This window comes from Necator americanus, chromosome II (assembly GCF_031761385.1).
Source record: "Necator americanus strain Aroian chromosome II, whole genome shotgun sequence".
In the NCBI taxonomy this organism is placed as follows: Eukaryota; Metazoa; Nematoda; class Chromadorea; order Rhabditida; family Ancylostomatidae; genus Necator; species Necator americanus.
The window spans coordinates 31,409,857-31,436,672 of record NC_087372.1 but is presented as its reverse complement, the minus strand read 5'-3'; the positions used below and the strand labels follow the sequence as shown (position 1 = coordinate 31,436,672).

At 40.1% G+C, this 26,816-nt stretch overlaps 2 protein-coding genes across 3 annotated transcripts; one reads left to right on the top strand and one right to left on the bottom strand.

Moving 5' to 3' along the window:
- Positions 1–755: 755 nt before the first annotated feature.
- Positions 756–6,918, top strand: RB195_020069 (uncharacterized protein; the record flags this gene model as incomplete). The annotated part of the gene is made up of 10 exons (XM_064188208.1): positions 756–798; positions 1,081–1,235; positions 1,873–1,946; positions 2,211–2,307; positions 2,366–2,433; positions 4,823–4,933; positions 5,920–6,004; positions 6,071–6,224; positions 6,283–6,354; positions 6,881–6,918. 10 exons carry the CDS (start codon positions 756–758, stop codon positions 6,916–6,918), a joined length of 897 nt encoding a protein of 298 aa, XP_064044089.1.
- A 4,167-nt stretch (positions 6,919–11,085) lies between these two features.
- Positions 11,086–17,269, bottom strand: RB195_020068 (uncharacterized protein; the record flags this gene model as incomplete). Of its 2 annotated transcripts, XM_064188206.1 has the most annotated exons (9): positions 11,086–11,218; positions 11,303–11,453; positions 11,521–11,658; positions 12,542–12,661; positions 12,719–12,836; positions 14,211–14,376; positions 14,500–14,656; positions 14,866–15,034; positions 17,189–17,269. In XM_064188206.1, 9 exons carry the CDS (start codon positions 17,267–17,269, stop codon positions 11,086–11,088), a joined length of 1,233 nt encoding a protein of 410 aa, XP_064044087.1. The 2 variants fall into 2 exon arrangements, with proteins under 2 accessions (XP_064044087.1, XP_064044088.1); XM_064188207.1 differs by lacking the exon at positions 11,521–11,658.
- Positions 17,270–26,816: the final 9,547 nt, after the last annotated feature.

Below are 26,816 nucleotides of genomic sequence, written 5' to 3'. Positions count from 1 at the left end.
TTTTGATGCTATGCATATCCCATCAACCTAATCCTATCTCCTCGCCAAGCATCGATATTGTTCCTAGAACACCACGCAAAGAACTCAAACCGGAGAGCAAACTGATGAGTGTTTCCACAGATTGCCACCCAAGGGAAATAAAACCCTCGCATTTTGCAGCATCCTTAAACGCATCACCTCACGAATCTGGGATGGTGCTGATTTTAAGTGGAGAGTTCCTATACGGGGTCGTAGAGAGAAGGGTGATTCCGTCCATTTCCTCCCAACTTCCGTTAAAAAGGGTCCGGAGGATGCGGCGCGTGCACAGGGCTGGCGCGCTCCAACCGAACTCGTTGTTGGAAATAGTGCGCCGGAACGCCTAAAGCCGTATCTTCGGGCCGTTTTTTGGGGCAATTAGGAAGAAATGGGCGGAATCACCCTTCTCTCCATATTCTACGACTCCGTATAGGCATAACCCACCTGAAACCCGCACCACCACAGATTTTGGGGTGATGCCTTTAAGTACTAATGTGTGGATAGTGTTAAGGAACTCCATGTCGAGCAATCTTATGCCTCATAGAGTGTTACAAAGGGCATAAAGTCATTAGTAGTAGATAACCACTCATTTTTGCTATTCATGGTTAGATAATTTAAATAGATTTTTGAAAAAAAAACGTTTTAAAATATAAAATACTGAGGTTTGTGTAGAGTAAGCATAACACGGTGCACGATAACGACAGTTTTTAGGTCCCACTTAATTTATCACTGTCACCAATATGAACAATACCTTCATGCCTTACATTGACCAATGGTTTCGAGGTGAGCAAATAGGATGCATATAGTGGGGTCAAAACGACATGAAGCACGGACCGTTGCGCAATCGGCCGCACTCGCAAGCGGTGCGGTGGAGACAGCGGTTGGAATCAAGGTGGGACCATAGCGAACTGCACAGATGTGTGGCGGTAGCGTGGATCCTTACACGATCCCATCCCCGCTACGCTTCGCTTTGAGCGCAGCCGCTTGCGCAAATGTCCGTGCTTCATGTCGTTTTGACCCGACTATAGTTGTTCGGTAAAGATTTCTCGATTATCGATGTTTCAGAGCTGCCCGCGGTCTACATTGTGTTCATAGGATTGGGCGCTTGTGTTTTTCTGGGTATCAGTGCAGTCACGACGATCCTAGTCTGGAGAGTTCATCATTTCGTTCAAGATGAATACGTACAAGCCGATCTATATTTTATCATTTTTGTTCCATTTGTGAGTTTTGCTCAAGAAGAGAAGGGTGCAGAAAGAGATTTCATAAAGTTACAGAGAAACGATGGTTGCAGAACTTTCCCATAAAAATGTTGGCAACAAAAAAGCAGAAGAGTAAAATAGGTGCATGGGCAGTAAAAGTAAAAAATGGATTTAAATAGTTGCAATTTGTCGATTGTCAATGAGAGAAAGAGCCAATAATGTTAATACCCTTTAGTACAGCTAGCGTCCCGGTATCATCCCTTTCACCGGTTGCTGGAAAGTTAGAACATTTGTTTTGTATCCTCTTAAATGCCTCATCCAGAACAAGTCATCATCCTATAAGATACTACATCCAAAACGAAAAAACAAAGTCCAAATCGCTGTGCTTACCTACAGAGAAAAAACAAAGTCCAAATCGCTGTGCTTACCTACCCCCTTAATTATTATCGATTATCGAAGGCAAGCAGAAATAGATCTTTTTCTGCCCACAGTTCTAAGTTCAGATAAATTCGAATAGATAGTCGACAATGATGATAATGGTAGGAAGCCTTGAATCAGCTCAATGCAGACTTTTGTTGAGTCTATGAAAGCCATGGAGTAATTTTCCGCACTGTTCTTAGGCAGACGAGAGTGTACTGTCATTGAGTTTCATGTTCAGATCGTTTCCGGTATGTGCCTGGTCGGGAATATTATACCTCGTGCTGCTCAAATTACGTACGCTATTGGATTGATGTAAGTGTTTTTCATAGATAAAGAACTTTCTTATTTTGACTTTTCACATTGATGAATTTTAGGTGTCATTATCTATAACATGCATTTTTAAAAAGGAAACTCTCCTGGTGAAGGTTCTCTAAGGTTCTAGAATTTCTACAGATCTTCGAGAGCATTCTTGGATGAAGTTTTTTTCGATAAAAAATAGTGATAATAATAGTAGTAAAGAAAAGAGACAAAGAAACTAATTGTGACTAAATATTGTGTAAATTCAAATCCGTTCAGATACCTCATGTTATGCTTGCATATCACCATGCTCATCATTACTCGGCTTTTTGGGAACAGAAATGGTATGGCCAAGTGGTTAGCGGATCAAAACAAAGTGAGTGCATCAAAAAGTTCTATCTATCCCTGTAGAACAACAAATGTTTCTGGTTTAGGTACTGCATTTTGACGTCAGACCTTACTGCTGTTGTTGTCATTGTTTGCCTGGATTAGCCCCTACACCGTAGGTTTCGTAGAAAAACTTTTTCTGTGATCATCCCTAAAGTAGTAATTTGTCGTTCAGTGAGTCTGATCGGCTACACTTAAATCCATGACGATTTCATCAGAGGCAGTCCAAATTCAGAATTTACATTGTGGTTATAATATATAATAATAATAAGTTTATAAATAAACTGGTGTGCAAAACTTAAGGACGAGATATGTAAAGTAACATCACATATCAACAACTCATTGGGGACGAATGAAGGTGTGGGAATATGTTCCCAGAGGTGATCCAGCCAAGGACAGAAAGCTCGACTTCACATAGCGTGAGCTCAGCGTGACTATAGCGGAAATGGGGCTAGCTCCGCAACAGGAAGAAGTCGAAAAGTGGCGGTGTGTTAGTCAGCGAATCAGCACTACGGCGGTTCTTCATTACGACATGGCTCGAAAACTACGTTTCACTGACTTCACACGACAAAAAATTATCGGTGAACTAGAGGAAAGTGAAACTGTGGAACACGTCCTCTCCTTCGGGCAGGAGGACCTGTGATTTGGAACCCACCTACTCCCGCACCTCCATTAACTTACACCTACTTCTTAATATGTTATGTCACTTTGCCTACATCGTGTCCTTGAGTTTTCCACACCAGTGTATAACTATGTACTATGGTGTTCGGAAAGTATCTGCCGAAATACGGCAAAATTTCAAAATAACACAACTTTTCAACAACATTTTATTATTCGACGAAATAGTCTCCATCAACGTCGACAACCTTCTGCGAACGTCTCACAAGATCACGGATTCCTTTAGCGTAGAATTCCGGCGACTTGGAGGCGAAGAAAGCCCGAAGTTCATTTTCGAGGTGGTCACGATCACCGTAGCGCTTCTCTTCCAGGTGATGCTGAAGCGATCGGAAGAGGTGGGAGTTGCCTGGAGCCAGGTCCGGACTGTACGGTGGGTGCGGTAGAACTTCCTCAGCTCCAGAATTTTCTAGGAAGTCTTCTTCACGATGTGAGGGCGCGCGTTATCGTGCAGCAGGCGAACGTTGTCGAGCTTCGGGTGCTCCTTGCGGATCTTGTCGGCCAGCCTTTGCAGTTGAGCGCAGTAGACCTCAGCAGCAAATGTCGTGTTGTCCGGCAGCAGTTCGAAACGGTAAATTCCATGAACTCCCTACCAGACGCTCAGCATGACCTTCTTCTCATGGATTTCACCTTTCACGAAAGGATCCAGCATTTCATCGCCAGCGCACCACGCACGTTTGTGGGTGTGGTTGACGTAGAGGACCCATTTTTCATCTCCCGTGACAATGGTGTCCAGCCAGTCCAATCTGCAGCTTCTGGAGAGCAGCTGAGTGCAGATCTCCAGGCGTCTTTGGCGGTTGCCATCGCTGAATGCTTGTGGGAGATCGAGCTTTTTCACCATTCCGAGAGATCGCACTCCATCGCTCACGGTGGACAGCGAACAGCCAAGACGCAGCAAAATGCCGCACACCTTCGTAAGGATGCTGCTTCGCCAGATTCTTCAGTTCGTCGGACGATATTGCAGTCGGTCGAGCAGAGCGATTCTCATCTTCGAGTTTTTTGTTTCCGGCTCTGAAGCGCTGGAACTAGGCGCGCACAGACCGCTCAGAAGGGGCTTCAGTGCCGAATATTTGGCTTAAGTTTCGATGGGCTTCAGCAGCGAGGTGGCCAGATTCGAACTCGTAAAGGAGTACGTGTGGAATATGGGTGGAATGTTCGGCCATTATAGGATGAAATAGGCAAGGAAGAGGGAGCCAGACGTTATGTGTATACAATTGGTAGTGTCCCTATTTAATATATTTAAAACGGGAACTTCCAGAACATCTCAAAAAATCTGCGCTACTGCGAAATTTTCGGCAGATACTTTCCGAACACCCTAATATGATGGTTTCGTATAAGAGATCATTAATAGTAGTTTTATGTTATGATGAATTAATAATGGTAAATAAATCAGTGTGTAGTACATAATATATAAATCTTTTATTCTGTCCTAGCATCTGAAAAAAACAATAAAATCTATTATAACAACCTGTGCTTCTAGGTGTGGAATAGTTGGATGCACAGCATGAAGCGATAGTGAACTAACCCCCATGTGCTTCCTTAGCTAACTTTCCTGGAACAGTAGTCTTGAAACTGTTTCGTTTCTGCTTTGAGCATTACACTACAAGAGAACAACGTTAGTGACCAGTACCAACCCAAAGAAAGATTCTACTAATTTCTTACTCCCAAACCATTTCAAAAATAAAAAATAAGATATAAGTACCATGGTGATAACATCTATATAATCTCAAAAATCAAATAATCAAACTTCAGCCTGACTTATTCCATTCGGATCCACTTCAATGTTTACTTAGCAATCACCTCAATTCGTAAAAAAAGAGAAATTGCAGAAAAAAAGTTCGACGCTTGACATACTTCGTTCGACAATCACCAATTGTGAGGGTAGTGCTTCAAATAACGATAGTGATTCTAGGAGTGGAGGGCCTCTCCGACAAATCAGGGTAAGCGATTATGTATTCTCAGTGCAGAATTTTCAAAAAACAAATATGCTTTTTTTTTCTTTCTTTAAAAATAACCCTTCCTTCTGTAGTCTTTTTCTATAAAATGGCACCATATCTTTATTTTTATAAAATCAGAAACCTTCCAGCCTGATTCTGTTCTGACTGATCTTAGACTTAAATTTTATGTATTTAGGGAATTTTTTACCTTGAAAATTTTTTAGAGGCAAAAGACTAAAATAGTGATTCAACGTCTTTTTTTCGAACTAAAACTACCAAAACTTTGTGGGCAACAAACCTACGGTTGTGAAAAAAGACCCAAATTTTTGTTGATTTTTGAAAAGTACACAAATGTAGACGGTACCAGTTTTGGCTAGCTATGTAATCGTGGCAGGTGCTCCATAGGCAGTGTATCACAAATTTTACGTTTTGGCCCCCGTGGGAAAAATGTAGATTTCAGGGTAAAGATTACGAGTATGGTGCTGCCCACGTAATTCTCCCTAACCATCCTTATAAACTGAGTGGAAAACTGCCTTTGTCCCTACGAAGTGCCCGAAAAGGCGCAATCTTGTGCACGTGCGAGTCCACGAACAAGTGGTCGAAAGTCAATAGGGTCTCCTCAGCAGCCTAGTTAAGTGAAACCAATAAATAGGCTAGAGAGGGAACCAGAACATAAACAAGGATTAGGCATTCAAATGTACCTAACGTACCTCGTAGAAAGTAGCTAAGGGTTGCTCTCACGCCTTTTTTTCAGGACGATTAGCAGTAATTTAGGTGAGCCACACTCATACTCGTGATCTACACCCCAAACTCTGTATTTTCCCACATAGTTGCCTTTTCATCTACGTTAGTTTTGAGATTTGTTGCCTTTAAAAGGGCCCAAGCTTAACGTAGTTGTTCCTCATGTACCGACGTCCGCTTATTTAAGTACTTTATTGTGATATACTAGATTGAAATTATTTACAATGTTTATCGCTTCAAAAATTCAGAGTTTTTCAAGTACTCAATGCCTTGGGAGTGGCGTCAACTTTGATCGCCGTTTTTGTGTGTCATGTATTCGTAACTGCTACAAAGGTAAGCGGAGAAATCTTTTTCAATACCAGGATTTGTAACTACGTGCAAAATACTGCATTATAACAGGAAGCCCTCACACCCTTCAACATGTATGTAATATTCCGATGTGTGGACGTCACTCAAGTGCTGTATACATTTCAAAAGTTCATTCTCGATTTGATAGCGAAAAACGGTGGAATGGGAGGGCTGTCGATGGCAACGCCAGCCATGGTTGCACGGTGTTAGTTTTGTAGGCTAGGTATTGCAAATACAGCTATTACAAAAAGTTCAGTTTTCAGTTTGGAACAATGTAGCAGTGACGCTTGAGGTGGCGCTGGTTTCCTTCATCATGTTCCGCAACATACGGCCAGGCAAGAGCGACTTTTTTAAGCAGCCTACAGATGAGGCCAGAAACGGTCATCCTGTGCCCCTCGCAAACTTGTGAATCTGCATTGGGAAAATCACTTAAATCGAAGACACTGTGAATCGTCTCAAACGTCGCTTAAAGGCATCACTCCAAGAATCTGAGGTGGTACGGGGTCAGGTGGAGTATTCGTATACGGGATAGTAGATTATGGAGAGGTGGGCGATTCCGTCCATTTCTTCCTAATTGCCGCAGAAAACAGCCCGGAAGATACGGCTTCGGGCGTTCTGGCGCACTATTTTCTACAAGGAGTTCGACTGGAGCGCGCCAGCCTTGTGCACGCGCCGCCTCTTCCGTGCTGTTTTTTACGGTAATTAGGAAGAAATGGACGGAATCACCCTCCTCTCCATAATGTACGACCACGTATACGAATACTCCACCTGAAATCCGTACCATCTCAGATTCGTGGGGTGATGCCTTTGAGAAGGGTCACAGCCTCGATTTGCCTAAGTTTTGGTCAAATTCCATTGTAGGATTTGCGGATGTCGATTGCCAAAGATTACGCGGATAATGCTTCCTTTTTTTGGTGGTGTCTATAGGAGAAAAATCCTAACGACTGTAGTATAGGTTGCTGTAGCGGTGCGTTCTACCACTGTTAAGGAATTCGTTGGTCATTAAAGAGGACCAAGTTCGCGGAAAGCATTTGAAGATTTGGTCTCAATACTATATGTATATGTTTGTCCTATTCTTTCATGTTCTGAATGTTTATGTAATAAATTTGAACACCACATTTGTGTATTCTTAGGCTCATGAACGGTAGTCCAGAAAACGTTAGAACTCTACCGAAAAACACTCGCCTCCTTAGATTTGTCTAAATGAATCATCGTGAAAAACTATACGTGAGCAGAAACTGTCTCATCAGACTCCCCATGAATGTTATTTGCTGCTGTGTTTATCTACATGAAGTTATTTCAAGCTAAGCTCCTAACTGACAACTTACAACACTCTGAGCGTTTACAAGATCCGGTTTTTTCTGTGTGTCAAATGTTTAATCGCGTTGATAATGTTTAACTGAAATTCGAAAGGCTGGAGGAACAATTGCGTAAAACTGGACTTTTATGCGCGGTGAAATCCTGGAACATTTCTCTTCACTGAATGCAGCTTTCAGACATTGTAGTACTGTAATGGTTGACACAAGTAGTTTACAATACTCAATCAAGAAAATTGTCTTCACGGTGTACAAAAATTGTTACTTACCCCTTTTTCTTGCCACGTTCACAAGAGGTAGTCTTTTCTATTCACTGCCATACTTCCTTCTTAACCCACTGTCGACAATGCCTTTTTTCGCGTATCTGGCGCCTATCGATTTTTTTACAATTCGGAAAAAGTGTTCGAAGTGTTGTCTTGTTGACTTTCTCGTTGTCTACTTAGGAAGTTAGAATAAGGTGATGCGCAAACATGGGATGATGTGAACGTCATCATCGTACTAACAAAGATAGGATTTTGAGTCTTATAAAATAAACTGCTTAGCTACTAATCGAACACCTGTTTGCGTAATTGCCTCTAATTTTCGAAGAAAAGATGTTATCAACCAGACGTGGGGAGGTAGACATGCAATCCGCTTGAAATAATTGCCCGGTGCTGCCACACTGATAATTGCGGTGAGTTCAATTCTTGCGGCGGCTGTGGAGTTCCATGCGTTTTGTGGCGTCGGTGCACTTCAACGCCGCCAGACCTTGCCCACCAATCCTAGTACTTTCCAGCGTGGGCGCACAATCTGACGTTGTGGACTCGTGCAACCATATCCTTCTGCCTTCTGGCGCCGGTCGCCACTTCAGCATCGCGAAACTCGCTTCACTGCCTTCTGACACAGACTCGCCTATTCGATGCCCTACCATCCTACCAGGCCCGTCCTACCTTAGCCTCACTTTTCAGGGCAAAAACATGGTCAGCATCTCAACTTATGCATCACAAAAAAGAAGAGGTAGAAATTTGGACTACAAATTTTTCTTTCACAACAAGAAGTTAAAACGAGAGCACTGGAAACTTTGCAATACCCAACATAAAAGGAATACAGACACACACTGACTGAAGTAACAAGCATAATCCACAATAAGAAATCACTAATGATAGAGAAAAAAGTCTTTGTGGAGATATTGAAAAAGATGAAACATTCAAAAAAAAGCAAAGTTTTGATGTAATGCGAGAATTAGATGTATAACAAATTTTTATATTCTGTTTTTTTTGTCGTGTTTAAGTTAAGCTCTTAAACATCATAACATGTTTTTCCTGCAACGAAATTTAGGGAGGTAACTGTTTAAAAAATCTTAGGAGTGGATCAGGGGCGGAATGCTCGCCCATCAAGTGGATGACTCTGGTTCGGTTCGCAACAGTGGAAAATTTTGCATCTCTGGGAGAAGTACTTTGCATTGGCAAATGTTCTGTTACTGTCCCTTAAGCATGAAGTGTGAGAAAAGCTAACACCCTAACTTTTATCCCAATGGCAACGAAGTATGCAGTATTCCTCTCAGCTTTTCTAGCTGTGACTCTTGATTGCGGATACAATCACCTGTACCAATCGTACTCTATCGCCATTTGCGTGGATCACCTCACCACGGCAGCTTGTAGCCACCGCTAGAGCATAGGAGCCTACTGACAGTCACCATTAAGGGCAGTATACCACGAACCTAACGTGGAGAGGGAATTAAAGGAAAAAGCTAGAGAAAAGGTTTTAGAATGCAGGATAGGAAAGGGTTCGGCATATCTCACCACTGATATGTTCCCTTTGAGGAGTGTGGCCGCAGTTATATTTGCTTCCAAAAGGACTCTGTTGAGACTGTGGGGTCTTGACCACCGCACCACGTAGAGGATGTAGTGAAGAGAACCCAGAAGATCCTGCTCGGTTCTAAACTGTTTACCACTACCGCTCCTTGACTGGCTTTAACCCACACTTTGGAAACCTGGGCGTCAGTGAAGCAGGAGAAGAATGCGATCAGCTTTATGGAACGTCCATTTGAAAGAAATTTATCGCGGAACGCGATCGGTCAACAGCAAGTGCTATCGGTCTAGGACTGGAGCACTTGTGGATCTCGAGTTGAGCTACGATGATCGAAGGTTCAGCAATGCCGCCTGGAATCGGCGTCCCCTAATCAATCATTCGTCATCTCTTATTGGTCCCATCCACCGCTCTCCGTCACCTCTCTTCTTCACATGCAACCTCTCGTACCGTTTGTGTTGTTTGCATCAACCTTACAATTCGTTACATACCACGTAGACATCGTCCTCTTATATGTATTGCACTCGTGCCCAAGTTTGTTTCTATCTCTCGTATCGTTTGTTTTGTTTGTTGTTGTTCATATTACAATTCTACACACATACACATGGTCTTTTCGTACATATCATCCTCCTGCCCATGTCTGGATCTGCCATCGTTTGTTAACATTTGATCGGACAATTCTGTGCACACCATGTAGACATCGTTTTTCACACACATCCATATTATTGTTTCATTAGACCTAACAGAATACTTAGCCAGAATACTTGGTTTTTGTTTACACTGCATTACTTGATATCATTTCCTCTTGTCGGAATAAAGTATGATTTCCCAAGTTTGAGGTTGCTGCCAGCTCCAGGCGTCCACCGGATATCAGAGGGCCGAATTCGTACATCACAAGTTCTGCGCGGCGAGCTATTCAAGAACCCAGTGCTGGTCCTCAAAAGGGTTTTTGGCTTCACGCCAGTGAAAGAGTTTGAAATTCAGTTTTACGTCAACGATGGAAGATGAGATACGATGTCACATTTGAAAAGGAAGTAAAATTAGGTAGGCCAAACAGTGCTGCGTTTTATCGGCAATCGCCCGACCAAAGTTGTAAGCGACTGAATATCACACGATATGCAACGTAGTGGAATGCCAAGACCGCCGACCCGATGGTGAGAGTTCTTTACGAAGTCCTTTGAAGAAAGATATGTTGCTCTTCAAATCCCTCGCGAGGAAAGAATCCAATGGGCAATCTTCGTGATCGGGACAAATGGAAGTGTTACGGGTGCCGGTGGAGCATATCGATGAACGATGAAAGCACAGGTGACAGGTGCATTGTAGAGTTAACACATCCGTTCAAACATGTCTTTTTCCACAGTCGCAGCAATAATTTTTATGTAATTGATGTACTGTTCTGTTATTGAGCAGGTGTTTCACCACAGTTGCTTTCCGAGGACATTTAAATAATAAATGAACACCCATTTTGTTGAAATAAAAGAATGTTTTTCCAAGTTCATACCTGTACTTTTGCCAGCACAGCGGGCATCGTCACATGGTTCCCGAAAGAAGTTATTCCAAAAAGTGTAATGAAACAAACACAAACCAAAGAATTCAGGTAAATTCGTTACGACACGACTTAGAGATTTAGTAAAGGAAAATAGTTTCGTTATTTCGTACAGCGTTCGTGACAATGTTAATAATTGTGGATAGAGTGCTTTATTAGGACATGGAAAGAACATTTGATGCAGAAGAGAGATCTACGCATGTCTTTTTATGCAAGAAAAGTTCGCCAGAGAAAAGGATGCAAAAACAAAAGGTATATAAGTTGTTTCTCAAACTTAAAATTAATATTTCAAATTTTTATTTTAGATGAATAAAACCCGTTCATTTTGAGCAAACACTGATATTGCAGGAGTAGATATCGCCAGCGCTCCAATATGCTTCGAGTTACCCGTCAACAAAGGGAGAAAAATGCTATCATTAGACGAGGATGGCAGCGGTTTTGATATCCGAACAATCCAGATATCGCTGTTTTTGAGGTATGAGCCGCTTGGTAGAGTTGCCCGTGGTTCTGTGCCCGTGAGATGAATTATCCAGATTGGAACGTCGGGAACTGAAGTATTTCTTTCATTTTCATTATGCAATCCGCAAAATCATTCCTAGTCTATGAAGGAGCAAAAAATGAGGAAGAACATACAATGCAGAAGATTTTGCAGTGTACCACTGCGGCCGAATCTTCTTCGTTATTTTATTTCCAAGAATAGTGGAGGAAAAAGCTTTACGATATTTTTGGGAGAATAAATTGTACAAGATAGGATTGATGGCGGAGTTCGAGTAGTAGCAACATCCTTAACAACAACATACGAAAATGTCAGACAATACACGATCAACTGATATGTTAAGCGGGATTCGCACCTGATATGAAGTACACTAGAGAGGCAACTGTTTCCACCGCGGACGACACGTTCCCTTCATGGTCGGTTATAAACAGCGAAAGCAATCGTTGAATATGAAACGGCAACCAGCATAAGAAGAACGAAACAACCACTGATACTGTAATAAAAAAAACTTGCAGAACAATCGGCAGAAAGAGAGCATCTTAAAAAAATAGATTAAGAAAAAACATACAATAAAAATGAGAAATTTTAGAGGTATTTTGTGTATTTGCGCAATAAAGGAATGGCTGTTCAGTCCAATACAACTGAAACATGCATGAATCCATTTACAAAACGAATGTGGAAAATATGGTCAGAAGCACAAAACAGCGCATATAAGATCGTTTGAAGATTTGATCCGAAACGTGAATACAAAAACACAAAAAGAATCGATATTATAATGAGTTGATACAAATGTGTTTGTTATTAAGATATTATCATCGTAGTGAATTACTTTCATGCAAGAGTTTCCAGGTAAATTTGTTAAATTAATTTTAGAGCAATTCTCGAAATTGGCGATGACGGGATTCTCAGGAAAAGATAGGGTTAAGGATGTAGATCACGAAGATGATCGATTACCCTCAAAAATGGCCTTGAAAACGATTATGGCGATTGTAGATTTCTACGACAAACATGGTAACATATCATATCTAGCGAGCACAAGCATACTTGTCGTGTCTGAAAGGAAAGACAGCAGACTACTGGCTGTGCGCTCGCCGACAGATGCGGCGCGTGCGCCTGCGCTCGCAGATGTGCGGCGTCACAAGGTACCTCGTAGGACAATTCAAATCCCAAGACCTTCTCCTACACCACTTCTTGGAAGAATTAGTGGAAATTGAGCGTGATCGTACTCATGATGGTGATATACATCCTCACCCTATCTTTTCGTGGAGAGATCCCAACATTGTCAATTTTGTAATATGCTGTCTTTATTCCGAGCAATTTAATTCACATGTATCGTTAAATTCAAGAATCCTGGCAAGAAAGTACTGTGCACTCACTTAGCATTTTTATGACGTTCTGATTGGCCTTCATTCGCGCCTCCTTGACAACGCCAAGCAACGAATCGTTTGAGGCGATGCGCATCGCAATATGTGAGTACATCATCGTTATCAATAAGGCTGGAAACAACGTCTTTAAAGGGAAATTAGTGAGTAACGAAGATTCGAAACAGTAACCTGGGGCCATAAAAAATGCTAGGAATGCAATATAGATGAGACGTTTTTGGAGTTCATGCTCGGTAACATCCATAGCACAGAATTCGGTATCTTTAACAGTCTTGAAGTCATCTGAGACCTATAAATCAAAATACACTTAACTTCAGCGCCCACCATTTCCCTATCTAGTAATTTCGGAAAAAAAATGCATCACGTTTTATCTCCCGTACTTCTACTACTTACGATGTTTTTCCTAGCTTAGGTTTTTTTAGCTTAGGATTATTTGACATCTAGCATCTCCTGGCATACACGCACTTCTAGCTTAATTGTTTTATCCGTTGTTCTACTACTGTTTTTGTTTCGGCTTGGAAAAATAATCTCGCCTCAGGATTTCTCACCAGGATTGCAGAAAAGAAGGAAATATCGGCCTGCCACACGAATGCGCAAAAAAAGGCATTTAAAATTTGCTATATAAAGTCTAGGCGAAGTCCCAGAGAGCTCTGCTCTTTCTTATTTTTGTTCTATGGCACATCTAATAAAAAACAAAAATTAAAACAAATGTTTTTGGAATTTGCTTAGCATCTACGAAGAAGGACTTGGTGATGTGTTTGTTCAGAGCCTCTATTTTTTGTTCAGTCTTGGGGCACCGCTACTAAAGTTGAATTTGGTTCGATTGAACTAAAATGCAACACGTTATCGTGTTGTCTCAATCTCGTATCGAGGCTAGGTTATGCATTACGACCTCGTCCTGGTAGTTGTGAGCAGGTGTGGATTTCAGCGAGACCTTCAGCGAAAGTCAAAGTGGACGGCCAGTTGATTGAGCTAGTGGATGAACTCTACTGTTTGGTCTGTTTTCTGAAGAACAACGGCAGCTACGAGAGTTATAAAGCAGAGATTTGCAGGAAAAAGTTCACTACTTGAATATAATCTATCAGATTAAGTGTATACAAGTGAGTTAAGTCAGTCAAGTCAAATGAGTCGGATTCTGGAAATCATCCATGATCTTGAAGCTCCTATCAGACTAGCGATGCGGTGAGGCCTAGACTATCAGACCGTTCCGGTTTCCAGCATGATCGGGATAAAATATGTAGCATTCACCAGATACGAAGTTGGAGAGGTGGGAAAACGGTTTCTGTGGACATTCTGTATTTCTTCTCAGATAAGGCAAAATGTCAGGATTCACAGCATAGGAAACAACGACGCATACATTAGGTCTATCGAGCACAACAAAGTTGGCGGATGAGGTGTATAGAACTGAGTCAGACTAGAACTGAACCAACTCAACTCAACTAGACTCAGAACACAGACCAGTCCATTAATTAATTTAATTAGTCGTCAAATAAATCGAATGCTGGAAATTATCCATGATTTTGAAGCTCCACATCAACCTAGCGATGCAGTGAGACAAAGAAGCTTAGACGCTTTTCCAAACTCACCAAATTCATTTATTTCTGCATGACAATGAGCATACGGATGGTCACTACCAGCTTCGTGAAGTAACAGAATCACCCACCAGAGAGGTCCACGGCTGGTCCATTCCCCATGGAGGTAACGGAAGACGGTTGATTATCACAATATGTCCTATAGGTAGAGCGGCGAACGCTGAGATGATCCACATTATAATGACCGTCATATAGGCTCTAGAGATTTTTGGCGCGAATTGCGATCGAAGCGGATGACTGAAAGTTAGTTATTGCAGAAAGTAGTCTTTTAAACAGAGAAAACTTATTTCTTTGTTTACGATGGTTTAGTTGTTTACAGTCGATAATTTTTGAATGCACTATTATGACGAACAAACCAACCATATAGCTAACCATCGTTCCACAGTGAAGGAACAAATAACAAGAATTGAAGCGTAACTGGTGAATTCTATCAGATACGCTCTTCCTTTACAAATCCATTCGCCAAATTCGTACGGATAAGAGGTCCCAATCACTGCGTAAAACTCCATTGGAAGACCTGAAAAAATTTGCTTATTTATCTATCTACGAACCGTAATATGCACTGAAAAATAGAAGAAGCATAAGATATTTTGTCTGAGTAGGATCAAAAAACTTTAAAACGTTTGCACTTAATTTGTGGCGAAAAATCGTTATTTTTAGGAAAAAAAAGATTTTTCTTTGCTGGTTGAAGAACTAAATAATGGCTTAAAAATTTCTTGCACATACCCAGGAAGAGAACCAGAAGATCGGAGAGAGCAAGGCTGACTAGGTAAACATTTGTATGTGTATGCATCGATTTGTTCCGGATAACCACCAAGCATGTACAAATGTTTCCGATTGTACCAACGATAAAAATGATTGAATAGGTGATCGCAGTAGGAATTAGAATCGCGTCCTGTAATGAAATGTCAAAATTATTTTGCCAATGAAGGTACTTTCAAAAGTTGGAGAACTTTCTGTGAGTGAATTAATCGTGTAGGTTTGTGCTAGCGTTAGTCCTTATTTTAGTGTTTCTGCGAAACAAAATGCAAAGGATGAAAAGAAACGATGGAACCATGCTTTTTCTCAATTTTGATGTAATTTTGAGTACAATAACTTTGAGGGATGACATTTGTGCAGAGATATAACTAGATTTAATAACATTTACGAAAAATGCTTGCTAACCGCAAAACAATTGTAAAAACTGCAGTCATACGAGTTTTTTTTTTTGATGAACTAAGATACTGACCAGTTCTCAAGCCATTCGATTACTCTCACCTACTTTGGAACTTATACTCATTTAATACCAACAATCCCTGAGTTCCCTCTTCTTCAGGCCATTTTCCATAAGATTTGAAGAATCTTTCTCAATCTTGTGCCCCCTCCTTCTAATGGTAACATCAAATGCTAGGGAGGCATTAAAGGCATTCTGGATTTCCGTAAAGAACCCATCCATAAATAAGAAAAATGAGAGTTTATTTGTCGGCGCTATTGAGAGGCTTTAAACCGTTCGTAACATTCTGTAAGCCATAGGGTTGTCCCACATGCAGTTTTTTTTAACTTTACAGACACAATTAGTTAAGGTTACGGTACAGTGCGTAGATGTCATTTGCCTTAGGTGACAACCTGTAGGAACACGGTGGTTCACAAGCCCCACTCTGACGAGACTAGTCAATTTGTTTTCCTGCTTGGAGCCCTTGCGTGGTGTAATTGGAAAGATATCGAGGCATGGTAACTCGAAAGGAGGAGTTTTTATGGAATACATGTAACGTCAAAAACCTCGAAACATTTCCAGGCTGTTGATAAAGACGAGCTTGTCAAAGCGACAGGCTATAAATAAAGTTTCGATAAAATTTTGTTACTAGAACAAAAGAACAGTCTCGTTAAATGCATTTTATAAAGATGTTTCACAACGACAAGGTGTTTTTTAGCTGGTGGTTTTTTTAGACCCAACGTATCTCGATTTTCACGTGGAGTGAAAGCCAGAGCGAAAGCGTAGAGCTCGGATGGAGTAGATTACGGAACCCAATGTTGTTTCGTTCTCTTCCCCCCCCCCCCCCCATCGTTGTAAAAATCGGCGTGGGAACCTCTTTAGTTCCTACGAGGTACGTTAGAACACGTGCATCTGTACACGCTCACATCATCTCAGCAGCATATTCATTGATTTTACTTGAATAGGCTGGTGAATAAGCATAATCGATCTTCGACCGCTCGCATACGGATGCGGCGCGTGCGCAAGGGTGAAGCATTGCAATTGAAATCGTCGTATAAGAAAGATGGCGTCTTTGACGCCGTTTTTTTACGACAAATACGGAAAGATGAGCGGAATTCCGGTCCTGGGTTCCGCAATCTACTACCCGAACTCAATGGTTTCGCTGTGGGATCCGCACCAGGCCAACTTCATGATACGGTAGCCTAACTGGTGTAGAAAGAATCCGTGCTTAGAGCGGATATCATTCAACGAGGAAAACCTTAAGTAGCTTTCTTAGTTATGTGTTTGATTTCGCTTCAATACGTTTCTATAATAGTCGTTTTTGATTTAATTTTGGAAGAACCAAAAAAAACAAATGGAAGAACCTCCCATTCCCCAATAACATCCTTATGACGTGCACTTCTGTATGTGAGGACGTGCGCGGATGAGCTAAATATTCGTTCCTTATTCTAGTCAGGAGTTTCTGAAGGGTTGTGGGCTCAAAAAATTTACATGTTTGTGACAGACACGTCTTTTATGTGGAACGTCATTCTAGTGGAAATTTATGCTCAAAGAAACGATAAAGGAATTTTAGCAAAAACCGCTGTACACATTCATGTTGCACACGTACGCATACATACAGAGGTGACGAGAAAAAAAAGAGGAACTGATTTGCTACAACTGAAAATTTTCTTCTCGTATCAGGAAATGTTTGGCTGCTTATTCAATAAATCTTTGGATTATTCTTCTAAGATAGGAACGTTATGTGAAAAATTAATGCACCTCCCTAGTTCATGAAAAGGGCTTCGTTCCTCAGCTTCAAAATAACACCTTCAAAATTCTTAAGTTAACGGGTATTTTTTTCGGAAAAACACTCACGGATAAACATCGGCTACCCATCGCATTCACCACGTAAGACGACACGTTGGACACATCGTATACGATTGGATCACACTGCATTTTGGAAGATTTCCTAGAAAAGAAAATAAAAACTTTGGAACAAAGTCACAATAGAATCGGATAGAAAAAAGTGATGAGAAAAGCGATGCACATGATAACGACAAAATTCTAATTTTTCTAAAAAGAACCATGCAGAAAACTTTACTCCTATGTTCGGCTATTAGTTAAAAATCTGGATTTGAACAATATATAGGCGTAGTCGCATTGTACTTTAATCAAATCATAGCTTTCCCACGCGGAATAATTCCCGAAAAAAAAGCAGAAATTTTTAATAAATAAGTAATACGCTTTCTATACAGAAAATCCTGCATTTTCACACTGAAGACTCTGGGAAAGACTCCGGAATCTGTAAAATTTAAATATAAAAGAGGAAAATAAAAAATAAATAGAAAAATAACGAAAATTAAATTAAATAGAAAAATATTTTTGAGTAGGAACGAAAATAGATACATAAATAACTTAAAAATAAATTGAATAGAAAACTTTTTTTGAACGAGAAGGTTCCTCGATAAACGTGTTCTACGGCGCTTCATGAAGCCTTTCCGCCACTAAATCCTACTTAATTGCTCCTGTCTTGGAGAGAATCGTATTGTTGCAAAGATTAATGGAGAAAAACAAATGCGAATACCCTAAAATGTTGGAAGTGAGATACCAGGAAAATCTCAAAGCTCACGTGAAATATTGTGCCCACTGCAGGAATGTGATGCTCGAGAATCGAGGCAATTAGGTAACGTCTTTTGGTTGAAGCTGACCTCACCCGATTAGCTCAATTTATTCATAACAACATACGTATGCCGTTCGAATAGGATTCTTTGCAGATCGTGATTATCACATAAATCCAAACAGCCTATCGCGGGAAAAGAAAGCCGTTAAGATGGGAAAAGCAAGAGCCACTGAGCGGGGAAAACCCGCCCGCAGCAGGTCCAGTTACTGGTAAAAGCATCCTATCAGCAATTTCATCTACAGAAAACCACACAAAGCACCGTTGTAGTATTCTTAAAGGCTTTTTTCATGAGGTTTGAAGTTCCCGGAATAGAATGAAAATAATACAGTAAAAATAACATAAAATAATATCGGTATGTAAATTTTAGTCAACATTCTCAATAGATTATTAAAATAAATTTTAGTCAACATTCTCAACAGATTATTAAAAATGTGTTCAGGTGTAGTACTAAAACACAAATTGTACTTTAAAGCTATCATCTGCACCAGATGGCTTCCAGAATCACCGGTATAACCTTTTTCTTTGAGGTAATGATAGCCAGAAGCAGGAAAGGAAAAAAAATGAGGTGAATCTGAAACGATTTTCTTTCATTTAGAACAATTTTTCTGAATTGGCCGCAAATATTAGCTCAGTACAGTTAAATGATTGAATATCGTAATAAAATTTTTGCAAACCACACAAGAGGTTTTGTCGCCTGCAGATTTTTTCTTAAAAATGTGAAATTTACTATTATAGGTATTTATGGTCTTTTCAAATATCTCCTCTCATCTCATCCACCTCAACGTTTTCCCAATTCTTTCTCTTTTCCTGCAATTATTCTTAATTGGGGTTTCAGAAATGACAAGGAGGCCTACTACATATTTGTGGGATTTTTTTTTCGGATACTTGAAATTTGGCTGTTTGGGAACACTGGAGCTATGATTCATTAAACCGCTCTAAATTCGTTTTTCTTTTTTTCATTATTTATTAGCAGCTTATGTTTATTAATAGTTTATAGGACAGAAAAGTTGCATTTAAAAACTGGAAATTGGCGGTTACTTGGAGTATCAAAGAGGAACACAAAAAGAAGGTGTAAGACCAGATTTAAAAGACGGAGTAGGGAAAGGTGACGCGGAAGATTTATGGGGATTTCTGGAATCAATGAAGAGCAGTCTCTATAAATTGGGCATATTGCGGATATAAAACAGCTTCTGATACCGAAATTGTAGGTCTTTCAACACAGATAATTCCATAAATCGTACTGATTGAATGGGATGGGCTGGGAAATCTGCTTCGCTACCTACGCAAGGAATTACGCAAACCACATAATCCATTGTAGCCTGTCTGGTTTATCATCCACTTAAAATAGATTCAGTTTTAAGAAAAGTGGATTGGAATGGAAATAGATTAGATTAGACAACGGTAAGGAACGTGAAGCAACTGCCAAGATTAACACTTCTCATTATAACCAAAGTTTCGGCGTCATTGCCCTCGTCAGAGCCTGAAAAGTCAGAACATTTGCAAATCATCCTCTCAAAAGTCTGATCCAGAACACGTTACTATCCCATACGGGGTCACCTCCGGAACCAAGTAGCAAAAGTCCACAAATCGTCGTGCTCACCTAAGTAGCCGCGTTAGGATGATATTAGCTGAGCCAGCGTGTGATAGAATCGATTCGCTAACACCATTAATAAGGATGCGACCCACGTATGGTCGTGTAGATCAAAACTCGCTGAGGTCTTGATGCAGGGCCAACTCGTTGATCACCGCTATGTCCTTCCTATTCTTTTTGTGCCTTCACCAAGAACGCCTATAAAGTTTTGCTAGCCACAATTTCCGGTTTAAAAGGCTTTTTATTCCACATTTTTTTTACATTTTTTAAACAACAATTTATGTCCTTATCTACTCTGATGAGTTCCAAAAGAGACATTGCGTTGCTTCTTGCTTCACAATTATCACCGACAAGCTACAGCCGTTATTGCTTTGATAGCGTGCTGGACAACATCTTGTTATCTAAAAAGGCGCTGTTATCCAGCGCACTCCCGAAGCCCGATCTAAATAGATCAAATACCTGGAGGGAGCATGGAATCTTGTCGACAACTTTCCGTTTCTTTACGCTGAACTACGGAACATTGTCGACCTGAGCTGCTCGGGTCACTCGGTGCCGATAGCCAGCTTACGCGACACGCCAAATCTCCTGCGGAATGAAAAATGGATGGATTCTGGACGAGCTCTTGCTGTAGATCAAAAAGACGAGCAGAGCTGGGTTCAAAAACGATACGCCTATGCGCGAGCAATCGCGCTAAGCAATAATATCAGCTCGCCAATTAAGCTGAGGAAGATCCCAGACTTCAAGGATGGTTGAACTTTCACGCTTCGGAATAGACATAATTACGGTGGAATCCGATAAAAACCATAGCTTGTCGTTCTATTTCAGAGTGGAGCTAGAAAAAAATAAATAGCACATCTAGCGTGACATGTTAATATTTAGCACTGTGATTTAATGCTCACCGATCCAGAGGAATGTCGTTGGAACGTATTCTCTTCTAAAGGAAACCATAATTCAAAAAAAGTACGTTGTATTTCAGCACAGATGCAACTAATATTCGTGTCTGCTCTCCTCGCCAAAAAAATAGATGGAAGAATTTTTCAAGTTATGCTATCGAATTAGGACATTCCATGCTACAAGAGTATTATAAGAGGTTTGTTGTAGTAACGGGAAGAAGGAAATGTATTGACAAGATTTCCTTAGATAGTAGGAAGAAGATTAATTCTTCACTGGCCCACCGCTAAGAGAAAGTCGAGCCGTGACGAGCTGGTTTGCTGTGTAATTGCGTACGCAGCGATATACTGCGGTAGTCCCTCCACTCAGCTATCAATCGCCAACAAAATTTTCTAGATGGAAGCTCATAACTCTTCCCGAAAAAAACAAAATGCATTAGCAAATAGGAATGTGGTGTAGCGGTCATACAGTGCACTTCCTTAGTTATTAATGCAAAAAGTGCTTTCACTTGGTATGAGACTCTTCTTCGTTTGACAAACCGGAACTCTTCCGGAATTTATCAACAAAAAACGACAATTTCATCCATACAGCTAGCTCTTTTTTTCAAATAATTCAGGATTTGACAAGCAATGCTGACGGAAATGCTTTTTCAAGACCTGTCCAATCCAACTAATTAAGTTTTAAGAAGAAAAAAAAACGAATGGGAAGAAAACAGTTTCACAACGAGTTAGATCCATAAATCCTGTTGTTGGTGAGAAAATGAATGAAAAATGTTTTCACGAGAACTTGGACATATGACTTTTGCGTGAACGCATATTTGATTCATGCAAGGTTTTGATGTATTTTTTGAGGTTCAACGGTGAAGAATGGAAGCGACATCCGGAAGCACTGCGAATCATGCACCTTTATGCACGTGCCCGGAAGTAATATCAAAAGCAAAAAGTTTGAAGCAGATGAATTTATTCTAAAGTAAAGAAAAAAGCCGTTAGTGCCACCTGAGGCTTTGGAACTATGCCGGTTTTTTTCGCAATCCAGACCAGTGAACGTGAAAATTCTCTCCAAATTCGTTGCTTGATTGAAATCTGATTATTTTTGTCTATGTCAGCCTTTTAACCGAAACCTTCTAACCAGGGTGAATAGATTGGGAAACAAAAAGAATCCTAAGTCATAACCAGTACGCTTCTCAAATATTCAACCCACATCTTGTTCTCTTAACGAATAACACCTGTCTCTGAATTCTGACGCGGAATGAGGGGAACTTCCAGGAAAAGTACATAGAAATTCCATATACTTCTATTCATCATTCTTTTTCTAAACAAGACTCTATCTATTGACGAAAAATAAGTATGAGGGGCTTTCTTTAGGAAAAATAGACATTTGCCGCTTGGACCTATGATGTCAATAACAAATAAAACCAAAAATGGAGGAATGCATAAGTAAAGGAATTTTTTTTTGTACTTGGAAACTCAATTTGTTTTCAAGAGTGTTCTAAGTTATGACTGTGAAGGAACAGGAACAAAATAAATGTTGAATGGACGAATGATATTTCCTCATTTGAAAGGGGAGAAAGAAATCTGTTCTTATTTTTTATAGTAAAAATTTCTTCCGTTGTCATCATCGACCATACTGACTTTTTCAGTATCAGAAAAAAAAAGCTGCGAAACACAAAGCATGTAGCTTTGCAGTGACCATAGGTAGATAACGTTGAGCTTTTGAGTTTTTCAACCTTAAAGGGACCAAACGATGAAATTAGCGGACGATTGGATCTCTCCAGGTAAAGTTAAGGTTGTAGGTCACGACTACAAGCAAGCCCATTCTCATTTCTCCTTAATCATCTTGGAAAATAGCGTGAGAAACGGCCTACCCGGACGAATTTTCCTACAAGGCACCTTGTAACGCACCAGCACCTTGCACGCGCCGCGTATCCAGGTGGACGATAATCTCGGGGGTGGGGGTTCCCCAGCGGCGTATCCAGACAAAACAATCGGTTAGGCTGCTAAGAGAACCGACCCATGCATGTATAAAGATGGCGTCAAGAGGTGCCTAGTAGTCAAATTCGACCTCCAAAGGCGCTTCTGAGCGCCGTTTTTTTCAAAGATAGAAAGAATTGAGTTTAATTGTGTTCATGCAGGTAATCTATATCCCCATGATTTCTTCTCCAAGAAAAACTCCAAAATTGGCTGGTTCGTGGTAATCAACTTTAAAATTCAATAATGCGAAATGAAAAAACTTCACGCTCCGTGAAGTGTAAAGTACTAGAACCATTTGAACGAATCGCTCATTATAAACAACGTAGAGATGGTATTATCGGAGAAGGTCCAGCGACTTCCTATGCCTGCACTTTTCCCGAGCACATATCGGAAAAGGAATGGTGTAATTGTCGTCACGATAAAGGATTAACCCTCTCACTTATTCTGCTAATAGCGGAATGCAGGATTCCCTTGCTCCTTCGAAGAAAATCCCCTTTTAATTTGAAAGACAGAAAAAGTAGAAAATTAGATAATTGTAGCTGTCTTTTAGACTGCCTGACTTTTATTTTCGAAGATATTACGATATAAAGTGTTGTACAAAAAAGTACAATATACAAAAAATACAAAAAAGTACATAATGCTTTAAAAAATGAAAAGTGACAAAGAGAAACGGCAGATGTGTTGACAGAAGCAATAATAGGCTGTTCAGCCTTGGAAAAAACCAAAAATTCCCAACAACAAAATTTCTACCGTAATGGATAGTTCCGATCTACGGTCAGAATTCATTGAAGGTCAGTATCGTACAATAACTTCCCACATTTTGCGTTTGTTTATCTCTACCTTACTTCCTTCTACTGGTAAAATGAATATCAATATAATAGCAAGTAAGCTGACTTTCCCTGAGTTTTATCGCAAAGCTCCCTAACCTCTGTTAATTACTTTCACACCTCCGCAATCATGTCATTGGAATATCACCCGGATGTATCTCCGTGGAAGGAAGAGGTGTAGGATTTACGCTAATCTCTCGAAATTTTACGAGATGTTCATTATATCCGGAGTCAGGAGTTTATTAAAAGCATTTTGGTATTCCACCTCATATGTCGATTTGAAATTTCCATTCTCTTTGAAAATTGACAACTGACCAATGTAAGGTTAATAAAAAGGCACACATTTTCAGCTGCTGAAAATCTGCTCCGAATTGAATTGAAATTTCTCCAAGTGAACAATTTGTTCTTGACAATAGTTCAAATTGTAGTAACGCAGTGACCTGTCCGGAAATCCATACTTTTCTCTGGACAGATTTCCAGATGTTCCCACAAACATGGTTTTATTCCTCTAATTTTCATGAATTTGGCTGAGATTCACGGGATCAAAATGACTATGGAGGTTTGGAATGACTTAAGTCATATCGTCAGGCATAAAAAAAGTGCACAGAATGCTGATTGTGCACAACTTCACAAAAAATTATTGCAGATAAGGAAACGTCATAATTAGTGGAAAAAAGAATCAGTACAGCTTCTGAGAATGTAGTAGCAATTCGTACTTTGTAGGATGTCTACCTGCAATAAGAACTGAAGCTTTAAAACTGAATGCCGCCAGCAAAAGGGCTTGTTCGGAGGCGGGAGAGGAGGTGTGAGTTATACGTACGCACAATGAACGTTGCAGGAACATGTGATGAAGAAATTCACATGAGAAGCTAGAAACCTTAGAGTTGAGGGTGCACTACTTCAAAAAAAAAACAATTAAATAGTTTTATATAAACAGATATTTGCATACATACTTACAGTGGTGCCAGAAAAAATTAGGTTTGTCCGGGATCTGAAATTATCAATATTCGCAGATTTTTGAATTATCTTATAACCAAAATAATATGGATGTGGTGTGGTTATAAGATAATTCAAAAATCTGCGAAAAATTGAAAAAAAAACTCCTCCTATGGTTGCAGGAGTTTATTTCTTATCTTCTTGTAGGTGAACAACCAGAAATTTGTATAAATCTGTGGAAATGATTTTTGGAAAGTGATCAATGCATGAGCAGGTAGCTTTAAAGCATATACCTAGAGTTTTGCTCTTAACTCCGTTAACATTTATTTCAGAAAAAGGCGTTAGCTCGTAAATCCGGTTCAGAATATTAGAAAATTTCAGCGCGATTACTGTATACATACGTAACAGAAACGTTTAACATCTCTGAGCACTAATTTATTCTAATTATTTATTAATTTATAAAATTATATTTATATATATTGAATAAAACTACAATTATCATATAATAAAATTATTATAAAATTTTCTCTCGGAAAATCCTTTTTCTCATTTTCTTGATAAGAAAGTATGAGGAACCAGCGATTTTAATTATATTTTAATTTTTACACCTTACATTCGAGCGTATAACAATATCGAGGATGCGGTGAAGAGGACTAGAAATATCCGCCTTCGTCCTTACCCCTTTAACAGCACCGCATTTCCTGCTTTGATCTACGCTTCGGAGAAACTTGAGGATTTCAGAAGCAGAAGAGAAATGCGACCAGCATCACAGGATCGTCAATTGAAATGGTGCCGGTGGCGTGCACAGCAGCGGTAATCCACCTGCTGAAGCATTATTTTTTGCAGAACTGCAATAATAGCAATTTTATAGAAATCAGTGTAGTGTTCTGTTATTGAACAGGTGTTTAGGAACAGTTTTCCTTCTCAAATAGTAATGGAACACCCATTTTATTGAAGAAGAAGAATGAAATGACTTGATACATCTCACAATGTTCACAAAAAAATATTAGATTTTTAGAAAATGACTGAATCTATTGATTCTCGTGAGAAAATCCCTTGGAGACTGTGGCGAAAGTTCCGACTCATTAACATAATAGATTAAGTATTTAGGACACTTTTTTACGGGGCGGGTGTAGTGTAGTTGTTAGAGGTTCCGCTTCCTGCACGTTCGATCGGAAGTTCACATCCGCCCTAGTGCTCACCAAGCCTTTCATCCCTCTGGGTCGATAAATTGGTAGCAGACTTGTTTGGGAAGATAAAAGCACTGACTTGACACATCGGCTAGCCATCGCAAGTCATTGTGAGGGCCAGTTACACGTTCGTGAACCTCAAACGATTCTGAATTGAAGTGAGCGTGGTGGTGGATCCCAAGCAGATTGGTTAACGCCAGAAACTTTAAACTTTGACTTTATCCTCTTTTACAAATTTGCTCAAAGCTACGTTTCACGGAAAAAAAATGCGTAAACATCTAAACTATGGGACGAATAAAAAATTCTATTTTCTATTTCTAAATATGGAAAATTTTGAGTTCCCTATATTTCTGATAGTTCTGCATCAGACAAAGTGTGATGATAATTAGAGGTCCGAGATGATTCTGAGGGTGAAATTATTCGTCACATTGCTGGCGACCAATCAAGGAATGGGCTTGCGACCTCATCAAACATTCAGATCTGCGAACTCGGGCACATTCAGTCTTTCATTTCCTTTAGGTGGAAAAAAATTAATTGAATCCTTTCGACTGGATGCCTTAAGATCACGTTTGTGAAAAACACTGATGACAAACACATGTTTTTCCATAGTTACATTCCGAGGACTTTCAAATAATGGGTGAACCTTAATTTTGCAAAAGTTAAAGAACAAAAATACTTGATACCTCAAATCCGCCTTCAGAAAATCCTTAGAATTACAAAAATCACGCAATTCATTACCCATTAACGACAGCCCGCGTTTTTTTTTTTGCATATCCGACGCGTGGGACAAGTCTGGGACTCTTACGAGCCATACTTGGATTATATTCGAAGATAATAAACCCATTACGTACCAAAAACGTCCTTGAAAAAATCAGGAGATTATGAAAATGGTCGTTGAAATGTGTGCAGCTCACCGTTGAGCGGAGCTGTCGTTAAAGGGCTATGGAATAGATAAGCACAACCTCTTCTACAATATTTAAAAGATACAACGGTTTTGAATGGGGCTAATGCTTCCTGCATCATAATAATTTTCTTTATACATATGTACTTATGGGGCGGTTGTAGTATAGCGGTTAGAGGTTCCGCTTCCTGCACATTCGATCAGAGGTTCACATCCGCCCTAGTGCTCACCAAGCCTTTCATCCCTCCGGGTCGATAAATTGGTAACGGACTTCGTCTGGGAGGATAAAAACACTGACTAGACCCATCGACTAGCCCCCGCAAGTCATTGTAGGGGCCAGATACACGTTCGTAAACCTCAAACGATCCTGAATTGATGTGAACGTGGGGGCGCATCCGAAGCGGATTGATTAATGCCAGAAACTTTATCCTTTATTCTTTTATATGTACGTATCTGCACATAATTGCACTACATTAGAATACATGCATACATTAACAACATTAGAATCTAAAAAACA